Raw genomic sequence first — 12,497 nt, 5'->3', positions numbered from 1 at the left:
AAGTCACTTAATATTTAAAAATTTCAATATTTTTTAAAAGAATTTTATTGACTTCCTCTAATAACTACTTAACTTGTTATTGACCACACTGTTACCATCCTGCAAGATCCAGACCTAAGGAACATGGCTCAAATAAGGTTTAAGCTATACACGTGGTAAATCAAAAGAGATGCCACACTTTCATCTTTTGTTAAATATGAGAAATGACTTACTTAAACAGAAGCTGTACTTACAAATGATATATTAGAGAAACTTCTAGCAAACACAGTCTGATACATTTTTTTTACCTTTCTTATTAAACTTCACATTACTCCTTATCAGTTTAAGTTCATTAAATTATTTTTCACGTACATTTCTAGTTTGCCAAAATTACTTTAATAAGTAATCTTCATCTTTCTGGAGTTAACTTTTTCCCTGTTTGCAGTTTTCTTGGCATGCAATTCCTGAATGATTCTCTCCCCCCGTTTACTTTCTCCCTATAAACATTCTTTGAAAGAAAGGTGTACCATTTCCTACTCTTGGCTTACTGTGGCTGTCTTCCCTTACCATACAACAAAAACAAAAAGAAAAACCAGTAACATAATAAAGCATGTTATATACAAAATTTAAATTTTCATAACTCATCAACTCCTATTCTAATACTTCCTATCCCAATAATGGTAGTAGCTTGTTTTCCAGCTTAAACCATTATTAACTTAGCTTTGCTTAACACATCAGTTTAAAATCTATTCTTCAGGTACAGAGACCAACATATTTTTAAACACAAACACCCATACACATTTTTGAATTAAAAACCCAACTAATTTATCATTGACAGTATTCATTGTTTTCTTTCTAATTATCAATACAGGACTTAGCCTATATCAGGGACTTAATGAATAAATATTGAACATTTAGATATACAGTCAATGGATACTTTCTAATATTTTTTTCTTATTTCAGGAATACTGGCCTGCTATGAAAGTTCACATTATACAGAGCAGATATATGATTCCATGTTTAGAATTCTGGCATTGCAGAAAGCTAGCTTTGTTTATATTTATTTTTCTAAAACTGACAGATGTATTGTTGAACAATTTTTTTTTATCAATGTGTTTTATTCTTGTCAAGTAGAAATTGTCACATTTTCTTCATTCAGTTTACTGAAATTTAACTGTCCCAATTACCTGTCTAGATTAGAATTCATAATATTTTGTTATTAAACTGAGAAGATAACCTAGAAATGAAGTTTTTATTGTCTTTAAGATGTTTCTATGGCACAAACTCAGAAGACAGCAATCTGATTGGACCTCAATTCATTTTGAGATTTTTAAGATAATGATTTAATAAGCAAATTGTAAATCTCATTGTATATTTTACCTCTATAATGTGTAAGTTGTATAAGATGGTTAACCTTTTCTACATTAAAACTTTCTGAGAGCAATAACAAAAAGAGTCCAAAATTCTTAACTCAGGAGCTTCCCATAATTAATTATCAATTCCCATGATTAATTTTGAAATCCTGAGAATTGTTTTTTTCTGCTACAATGACAAGGCATATTGTACCTCTTGCAGAAGATTTATTGGTCTGTCTAGCATTAAAATTATTAATTTATGTAACTGTCTTTCATACCAGATTGTGATCTCTTTAAATATAGATACAATGACTTATTCATCTATATTTCTCCTGTGTCTGGCTTTTGATTACTTTGTAGATACAGACAGTAAGAAATACTGATTCAATTAAATTTACTAGGATGTTTTGCATAAGATGCTGGACAATCCACATATTCAGAATTTACTTGATATCACCCTAGTCTAAGCTTAATCTTCCCCTCAAATGATCTTTTGGCTGGTAATTGCTCCTTCTTAAAAAAAATCTAAAAAGCAAAAAGATGTGACTTAGATAAGGTTATATTAACAGATTTCTTGGCTATTTTGTGACAAATTTTAGTGGCCTCCTTACACTTCAAACTTGTGCTTGTGGGGTTTCCTCTTCCACCATGAGACTGAATCTTAGGAAGCATGTGGGTAATGTGAGACTGAAGCCTTTGGAGCCAAGATGCCTGGTTTCATCTCAACTCCAGGATAAACTTACACATGAAAGGCAAGATGATAAACCTCTCACACTTTTGTTTTCATGTTAAAGTGGAGATAGTCATAGTATGTCCCTGATAGGTTAACTTTGGAAATAAATGAGGTAGCTTATTGACATTAATTGGCAATCAGTGCAGTGCTGGCATCTAGCAAGGGATTACTTAAGGAATGAAAAAATATATATTTGAATTCTCCGTAAATTACATAAAATGAAGTAGTTATGTATTAAATATTTGTTTGTACAACTTTCCAATTGCTTTTGAAGTAAGTCTTCGTGATTTTATTTTTTAAAATTAATCTCATAAATAGCGTATAACACAAGTAAATGCATCATTGAAAAAATACAATTCAAAGTGTAGTATAAATGTTTATGAATATAAGCAAGTAGTAGCTACTATGTTGTTTCAATTTTAAAACCTTTGAAATCAATTTATTAACAATGTATTAATGATGAATTAAATGAGAAGTGTGAGGCATGAGTGTGCCATTTGTTGATTTAATTCATTCCTACAAATCATGTCCATAGTTCTATGCTATGTTCTGTTTGCATTTGAAATAGGAGAAGTTATATATCAAATATATTCTTCCTCTTTGACATGGCCTTGAGAAAAGTGACTTACTGAATGGCCATGACCTTGACACAACTATTAAACTCTATTCCCTTAACAAATTGAAATACAAAGTATTAAAATAGCAAGATTCCAAAAGCTATGTATTAAGGTTCTCTTCTATATTTATACATTTAAAATACAAATAATGTTTTCAGCATGTTCAAGCCTAAAATCTTGCCTAATGATAAAGGTCTAGTTTTGAAATTTATGATTTGCTATATCACATTTGATACATATAGTTTTGCATAAAAAAGAACTTTTATTTTACATCAAGTAGAAACTTATTTTTAATAAAATCAAATCTGATGATAGAGTTCAGCTTCTCTAGTACTATAGTAAATATTAAATATGCATTGCAACTGTGGAGAGACACATATATTATGCTAGGCAATAAAAAAGGACAAATAATGGAGCAAAATAAACTTTTAAAAATTATACCTCAACTAAAAATAAAAATTGTGCATCAAATACTATTGAATCAGCCCTAGATTTTTAAATATAAATAATTTTCCTTACAGCAATAATGATATAAATACCTATTTGATAGCAATATGTCACTAGAAAAAAACACATATTTTATTGTGATTAAATAGTTTTGCTATGAGATTAATAAGTATAAATATAGTCCTCAGTATATCTAATTTTGTTGCCTAAAAGACAAAGCTTTTTTCTTTTAATTGGTACAGAGTTAGACTACCATACATCATCAAATACCAAAAACTTTAATATAACATAGGACATCCCTAGGGGGTATAGGCCAGCACCATATAATCAAACACATTAATATTTCTGCACAAACTAGGAATATACACATCAAGATATATATACAGATAGATATATCTTAGTCTTTAAATAGACTCTACTCATGTTTTGCTGGCAAGTGAACACAGACTGGGTTCATTTCCTCTTGCTATGTTTCAATGAACTCACAGGTAAGAAATACCATCATGAGGGAAAGAGAAGGAAGGCTCTTACCTTGACACATGAAACCTCTTTCTTCATAACCAGCGTTGCAGGAGCACTTGCCAATGGGCACAAGCCACTCGCCTTCAGTACTGCAGTACATCCTGGGAGGGTCTTCCTCCTTAGAATTGTTGACACAAGAACCTCTAACCTCCACCAGAGACTGGGAGTCCATAGGTACTGTGTCTGGAAACATAGCCAGATTCTTCACTGTGAATGGGCACTTTTTGAAGTACACTCTCACAGAGACCAAGGCAACACAAGCACCAACATCTTGAAAAGCCAGGTAAAATCCCTTTTTGTTGACAGGACCTACTTCTCTAATCTCAGTGTTGAGTTTAAGAATACGATCCCCAAGATCCATCTGTGTGAAACTTTCGTCAGCTGCAATGGTGTCAATCTTTGTAAATTGATGCTCTCGGAATTTGACCCCATGATCATCATCAGACTCCATGTAGTACAGGTTGAAAGTCTCCTTGCAGGTTCCTAAAACCAGTGGAATGCTATTGCAGTCCCGAAGAGTGAACTTGAGCTCCACATAGATCTTCTGAGCTGAGTTCCTGGGGACCCAGTTTGTCCTCAGCCAATTATTTTGGCTATGATCCATGACATTGCACACCTGATAAGTCCTGATGGGTGTGTAATGTTCATCAACACCACTTATCTCTTCCCACTAAAGAATCAAAGAAAAAGATAGGCAGAGTTAATGAACTAAGCATAATGAATAATAAATGCAAGACCAGCTCTCAAAGACATCACAGGAACTAGAGAAAATCAGCAGACCCTTCTATATTGCTTATTTTAATTGATGTAGAGCAATTCCATAACTGTCTAGTTTGTATTTTTTTATAATTTACAAGGTTCTATGAATTCAGTGACACAAGTAATTTGTAATTTGGATGAACACACTTGAATTGCACTGCACTTTGTTGGATATTCAGGAAAAAGTCACTTAGCAATTGATGGAGCCTAGCCAAACATTCAGGATCAAAACCTCAAAATGAATTGTCTACAGTGACATTATGTTATGGTTTACGGTTTTGTTGTATATTTTTGCTTTTGTTTGTTTTTCTGTTCAAAAAAAAGTATGGAAAATACATCTTACAAAAGTCCATCATTTTTACCCCAGCCCTGTGGCACATGCCTGTAATCCCAGTGACTCTGGAAGCTGAGGCAGGAAGATCACAAGTTCAAGGCCAGCCTTGGCAATTTAGTCATACTCTAAGATACTTAGTGAGAACTTGTCTTAAAATTAAAAATATAAAGGGCTGGGGAGATGGCTCATAAGTAAAGCACCTCTGGGTTCAATCCCCAATACAAACACACACACACACACACACACACACACACACACACAAACAAAAATGTTCATTATTATTAATCTTCTCCCAGTATGGGCAAGGTTGTGGTAAACTTTGATGTATGGAAAAATGAAGTGAATCTAAATTATGTCATTACTGCGTATCTTCATGCATGACATTTTTAAAGGTATTCAATCATTCCAATGTGTCCATGTTGGGGAACTAAAAGAAAACTTAAAGTCAAGTTATAAATATGCCTCATTTCTCTGCATGAAAAACTGAAAACACAGTGTAGTGAATATGTCAATTCTTAATGAACTTTACCCACATTGAACATTTACATAGTCAAGAAACCTAATTTGGTTTGGTTACTATTGTTGCAGTAGTTAAAATTATACTCTTTTCTCACTGTAAAAAGACATTAAAAGTTTCAGGATTTCAAAACAGCCAAGGAGTGCTTTTTGGGATCCTTATGACAGATTTTTGAGAAGCTTTTAATTTAGCATAGTAGTTTTATATGTTACTTATGGTCCAAACACTTTTATACCAGTTGTTTTCAACTATTATCTTTGTGTCTACATTTTCTTTTGGCCATGTCTTATTTTGCCTACTGCTTCCAGGAAATAATGTCTTTTGCCATTTGAGTTTTCTATGGCTCCCCACCACCTCTTTATATTAGCATCTGCACTTCTTAAAAAACAAAAATGATCCCAACCAATATGTTAATTTTTCTAAAAGTTTGAGTAAATTGAGTAAATAATAAGTTCCACTTTTGTCAATCCTATGTTCTTGTCAGTAACTCTGTTATTGTTTGGGGGAGCTATGTTGGATCCTTTGTCCTTTATTCTCTTTTTTATGGTACAACTTCACTGAACTATGCTTTCTTCTCTTTGCATTCCATATCCATGCCATTCATAGAAAATAATTCTCTATTATACAGCTCTTATTAACTATGCTCTTCATTTCAAATTTGATTCAATATGTACTAATGTTAGTTTAATTTTATGTGTACTTGCCAAATTTTGACCTCTTCATATTTACCATAAAATGCAGTAGAAAAATTTAAGCATTTGGAAAATAAGTAAAATTTGATTTATTCTTTTTATATATGTATAAACCATTTATGAAAGTAAAACAACATGAATTTCTTTATTAGAGAATGCTTTAGTTTTATAGATAAATAAAATCTTTGTAAAGTCTATTATAAATATGTTCCTAATTTTTCTCCCACTATTAATTTTCATCAGCAAAAGCAGATTTTAAAAATATGCTAACTAAATCAACAACATATAAAGTTTCTATACAGTGTTTCTATTTATATATTTAAACAACATATAGGAGTTTCAATCTATGACTTCTAATAAAAAAACGAGATAAAATGTTAATTTATAAAATTGATGGGCATAACAAGTAAAGAAACATGGCTTCTATTTGACCTTTAAACTTCATTAAGGGATAAATAAGTTATCTACCTTATGGTGTTTGAATTATTAAAAATAATTTGTGGATCTCATCAGTGTATAGAACACAGTTTAAAAACTTCTAAGTCTCCCAAGCTCTTCTACCAATTTACAAACTAAATAAGTAAAAAATATTTTAATATCCTTTGTCAAATAGGATTTAGGACAGAAGACAGGCATTTATTTTCTTGAGGCAAAAATCGACTCAACTTCATCTTTAATGTAAGATCAGTTGAACAAAGTAACAATTGGCACTGTTGTAGGAAAGCCTAGATATAATATACATGATATAACTGTATCTTATTATAAGCAAAAAAATATTCACATCATATTTTAATAATCACCAATATGATACTTTCAAATATTCAGTCTATGATGCATTTTATAGGAAGGTTTTCAGAAGAAATTGTACAAGAAAAATATTTGATGTAAGAGTTTTTACATTGAGGTACCTACAATGGTAATGTCACATTCAAATAAAAATTGAAGTCTAAGTTCTCTATAAGGAAGAAAAGGAAATGAACAGGTTTGGTATTTCAAAATCTCTGGTGTTAAAAGTGAGTGCTTGTGGAGTCATCTTATCTACATTGGTTTTACAATGGCATCATGAGAACAGAGCTAGCAAAACCTTCAGAGAATAAATGCTTTCTGTGGTCCTCTCACAGAAAATAGATCAAGACACTGGTATTTGAAAATAAACCGATTGACTTTACATTTTTAAAGTCAAGATTTCTGCATAAGAATTGATGAGTTTGTATTTTGGCTGATGAATCATTTGCAAATTTCTTCTGCTATAAGTATCATTCTCCCAGACATCAAACAGAGCACATTATGTAGAGATTATCATAATTTGATGTAAAATATGATTTTAATTATGGAGCTCTCATTGTAGTTTAACTTTGGCAAGCTATCACAAGTCCTTGAATGTGGAGGTATAAATTACAAGAAGATAATGCAAACAACACCAGCATGCTTTGCACATAAAAGGTTGCACAGAGCAATTATCACTTCATTAATTTGTAATGAAGACCAAATTGCCTGTAAATGATGGTGGCTTTCCATCTCTGACCACTTGCAAAACCAGCAAGTCTCTAACACTAGTGTTTGCTGAGGACTAGAGACAGTAGAAATAAAATCCCCAAATGAGCATTTTTTTTATTGCTGCAGGAAAACAAAAAAATCATTGATTAAAGCTGTTTCTATAGTAGTGTGCTTCATAAATTTAAAAATAATCAGATTTACCAAATCTTTCTAGTCTCAGAATTAATATATAATGCTCATAAATTATTAGAGATACAATACTGCTATAATAATTGTTCTAAGGCAGTGGGTGACATGCAATCAATCACATACAGGATTTGACAGTAAAAAGCATCTTACCCTTTGATTTTCTAATACTTAAAAAAAAATCTCCAAGTTTGTCCAAGAATCTTTTTTTTTTCTTTTTTTTTTGCATAAGAGGACACAGATTTAGCAAAATCTCAAAAATATTTTTAAAGCTTCAATTTTCTAAAATCAACAATTCTGAGGTTTATTTGGCTTCCAAATTCATACTCAAGCATTTCTTACTAGATCACAGAGACTAGAACCAAGTTCATATATATAAATTTTCTTTTTCCAGATTTCCAGATGATTGCAACTATAGAAACCCACGTATGCAGATGTCTTCTCCTCATACAGAGCATTCTGAAATTGATTTCCAGTAGCATAATCACAAAAATCTTCTGTAAAGTTAGTGGGTACATACTAAGGAGTCTCTTCATTTATGTGCTCTACAGAGCAAGCAAATTTACTTCTCACTGGACCAAACATATATTTTTGATGGAAATATAAATGTTGAATAATTAATTGGCATTTAACCTATTACCTCTCATTTTTATGTACTTCAATGAGAGTAACTATGGACATGTTATTATTGTTGATATTCATTCTTTTCATGAGTAATAGGTTTAACTAGTTGCAAAGGACAAGAGTAAAGGGAAGTCCTAGTTATAGTTCCTTTAAAGAGGGAGACACTGCAATACATTTAGTGTTCAGAATAATATGATAGGAAAATATGAAGTGAAAACAATAATTTCATGATTTTCCTTTTAAAAGTTACAACCAGTTTCTTATAAATTTTCAGATGATAATAAAAAGAAAATTATATCACTGATATGCTTATATTTAAAATATCAGTTTTATATTTCAGTGGTTAATAATATGTGACTTTGTGCTTTATAAAATGCTAATGATAATGAATCTTGCACCTATAGTGATATTAAGATGAGTTATGTTATGACTTCATCCATCCACATTTCACAGTCCCATGTTTCTTTCCCCTTATACACAACAACACCCATTGCAGAAATTTAGTGTTCATCCCAGAAACTTGAATATTTACCTGGGAACAACATTTTAAGAATGAAGATGAAAAAATTTCTTAAAGCAAGGATGCCATTTCAAGTTTCAGGTACAGATATGACTACAAAAATGATTTGTATCTATTCATTCATAATTTTTCTTAGTCCATTCTAGTCTCAAAAATACATCTGCATAGGCACACCATTAACACACATGGGTATTATATAAAATAAAATCATTGAAGTATATGAAACAATTGAGGCACATGAAGAAAATGAACTTCAGAACTTGTTTTGCATTTTGTAGGTGAATGTCAAATTAGACCATTATGTTTGTGGTAAAGTGATCAGGAAGAGAGAAGATGTAGACTTGATACTGGAAAGTCAGCATCAATGAAAAGATGTGGTCCAGAGTCTTACTATAGGAATGTCCTGAAGGGACTTTCCTGGTAAGGTAAGGCCAAGATTTTAGTAATTGTGACTGCTATACATTCCCCCCACCCACCTTTAACCTCTAAGTATTTGTTTTAGTCAGCTTTTTCACTGCTGTGACTAAAAGACCTGACCAGAACATTTTAGGAGGAAAAGGCTTATTTAGGGGCTCATGGTTTCAGAGGTTTTATGGTCCGCAGAAGGCTGGCTCTATTCCTTGGGGCTCAAGGTGAGGCTGAACATCCATGGTGGGATATTGTGGCAGAGGGAAGCAGCTCATATCCTGATTGGGAAGCAGAGAGACTCCACTGGCCAAATACAAATATATATCCAAAGCCACGCCCCAATTCCAACCTCCACCAGCCACACCCTACGACTTCAGTTACCATTCAGTTAATCCCTATCAGGGGAATAAATCACTGATTAGGTTAAGACTCTTACAACTCAATCATTTCTTCTCTCAACTTTCTTGCACTGTCTCACATGTGAACTTCTGGGGGACACCTCACATTCAAACCACAACAGTATTAATCAGATTTTGATAATGGTATTAGAACACAGGAATACAGGAAGGATAACTGACTGATTTTAGTAAACTATATTGAAAAGAGATTAAAAACAAATGAAGAGGTGAAAGGACCAGAGTCAGCACAGTGGAATAGAATGACACAAGGTTCCTGTTTAGAATCTCAGGAACACTGGGCAGGCCATGGTAATTTCTGCAGCAAACCACTTGTAACAGGATGCACGTTATTAAAGATGCAGTGTCTTCAGAAAGCTTGAGTGTACAGGGATCCTCCATGACCCCCTGCCTTGCTTTCTCTATTTCTACATTATCTTTTATTTTAGTTATTCTTTTCTTAGCTGGGTCTCAGCATTCCTGTATGGGGATTGCAGAGCTGTTTCCACAAATCTTTTAGACAAATGTCCCATATCTTTAACTACAGTATGCCTAATTCATTTATTTCAGTGATTCTCAATTCTGACTAACAATTAGCCAGGGAGCTTTATAAAATACTGCTTCATAGGGCCTTACCTACACTAACTGTTTTGTTTTGAAGTTTTCTAGGTAATTCTACCAAACTCATATACTATTTATCAGTGCTAGTTATCCCTTGATGAACTGATTTTTAACTTTATTGAGCTCTGCCTGAAGAGGTACTGCAATATCAGCTTCCTTCCCTTCTGGGTTCCCACAGGAAGTGCCTAAAATGTCTGCCCAGCTTTGTAGCATGGTTTTCTGCTCATTTCTTATCCCATCTGTTTTTCACTCCAAGACCCACACATGCCCTATTGAGACACCCACCTGAATAACCTCATCTTCTGCCTCCCATAGGAATTGTTAGGTCTCACCATAACAAACCAGGTAAATATAATCAGAGTGTTCTATTTCTAACTAGAGGTAAATGTGAAACATGTGCATCACCCAAACACATAAACAGTGTGTGGGTGGGTTACTTTCAATAACATGTTTCTACTAGCATGAATGAAAGACAGTAAGTTTTAGACATGCTGCTAATTTTGTAGTTTGCTACAGTTTGCTTGTTTCCCACTATGATTTTCTGTGGTGATCTGTCATTTTAAAAATGCATTGAAAATAGCAGTTTTATTCAATTCTGCATGCATGTATCAAATATTTCTATGCATAAAGACTAAATTAGAAACTGGAGAACAAAAAGAAAAAAAAAATGATTTCTTATTATTCGTAAGTTGATGGCAGAGGAAACTGTCACATAAATCATGTGATGACCTGCTCTCTTCTTGAGGAACTGCAAGCAGCTGTTGGGAAAGGAAAGATTATTACCGGATGGAAGGATTCAGAAATCTTTAAAGAAGAAGAAATGGAAGGAAAGATGGCTAAAACTTCCACAAGTAGAACTATGGGGGAATGCAAAGAGAGAAAAAAATGTGAACAACCCAGGGATATGTCTTAGATGGTGCCCTAAGACATAGGGCACCAGGCAGGGACTCTGAGCAATTAGAGAAGAAAGGCCTGGGAAAATGTGAGCAATACCAACCAACTTGCCCTTACTGATGAATCCCATGGCTAACTCTGGACTAGGAATTTTTACCCCAGAGAAGTAGGAGGAGATCCTCAGAAAGACCACTGTAAAGACACAAATGAGTGTTGTGAAGAACATGACCTTTGTTGAATGAAAAATTACTTGACATTTCCCAAAAGTTTATAAAGGGTTACATTAATTTTTATGAATGCTTGATGGATAAATCCATACCTTCAGAGAGTAACACAACTGATGACATTATAAATTTTTGGTTATTAAAACAGTAGAAAGATTCATACTGACAGATGCTGTATCAACAAAAAAATTCAAGGTATATCTATCTATCTAGATACATATAAAAATAAGTGACTTTTTATAATACTTTATCCTTCAAATTATGTTCTCATTACACTCTATACATCCCCATTCAAGAACATTCATTGCATATATATTGATTAATTGACATGCATCAAGTACTATATTGATATTATAGTAATAAAGAAGATAGAATATCTCTTTTATGAGGAGCATATTGTCTGCCAGTTAAATCCACTGTTATTTTATATAAGACATATGCATTCATTTCTTTATTCATCATTATTTTTCTCTTACATGGTCTCTGGTTTGGATCAGCCATCTTTCCCTAGCATCTGTGCCTAAAAACAAGTTAGAACCCTATAGAGATTTTCTAAAATTAAATGGCATTCAGTGTGCCAAATGCCAAACATATATAATTAACAAAGTACAGAAGTGTGCTTTTGGTTTCATAAGACAGTAAATTCTAAAACTCAGTACTTTGGAGAGTTATGCCTCAGAGAGTGGCCTAACTGAGTGAATATAAGAACCATGCTATGTTTATTAAAATAAAAAAAGACTGGGAGATAAATTTCTAGAAAATGTGCGGCAATATATTTATGATGATTATTTTTTTAATTGATGGGAAAAATAATTTTGTAATATAAAGGGTCTGAAAGCCTGGAATATGGTAGAGCATTAAAAGTGAAAAATGATAGGAAAATGCTTAAAGACCTACCAAAAAAGGGAAAGTAGCCTGAGGCATTGATGTACTATGTAGTTATGATATGCTAAAATATAAAATTTACCATGAGAGACTATATCTAAATTTAGCACTGTCAAAACTGTTCAGTTAAATCTGCTATTTAAAATGATTTTCCCTGTAAGGTAAAGAATGTCAGTATTAAAGAAACAATAAGAAAAGTATATTTTGTAGTATAGAGGATTGATTTTTTTAAATGATGAAATATCTATTTAGCATGTAAAGGAGATTTCTAATTTTTAAAATATTCTT

At 32.6% G+C, this 12,497-nt stretch overlaps 1 protein-coding gene across 2 annotated transcripts in view; it reads right to left on the bottom strand.

Annotated features, from left to right (window-relative positions):
* Epha3 (EPH receptor A3) overlaps nucleotides 1-12,497 on the bottom strand; it is a 359,499-nt gene that overhangs the window by 262,583 nt on the left and 84,419 nt on the right. For both annotated transcript variants that reach the window (XM_058574534.1, XM_046430575.2), the window contains exon 3: nucleotides 3,663-4,323. In XM_058574534.1, coding sequence (XP_058430517.1) covers nucleotides 3,663-4,323 — 661 coding nt within the window. The remainder of the gene's footprint in view (nucleotides 1-3,662; nucleotides 4,324-12,497) is intronic.

This window comes from Marmota monax, unplaced genomic scaffold (genome assembly GCF_021218885.2).
Source record: "Marmota monax isolate L192 unplaced genomic scaffold, Marmota_monax_Labrador192_F-V1.1 WCK01_AAM20220418_F8-fsc00016, whole genome shotgun sequence".
Lineage (NCBI taxonomy): Eukaryota > Metazoa > Chordata > Mammalia > Rodentia > Sciuridae > Marmota > Marmota monax.
Note: the sequence above shows the minus strand (reverse complement) of the source record. Positions and strands in the feature narration are given on the sequence as shown.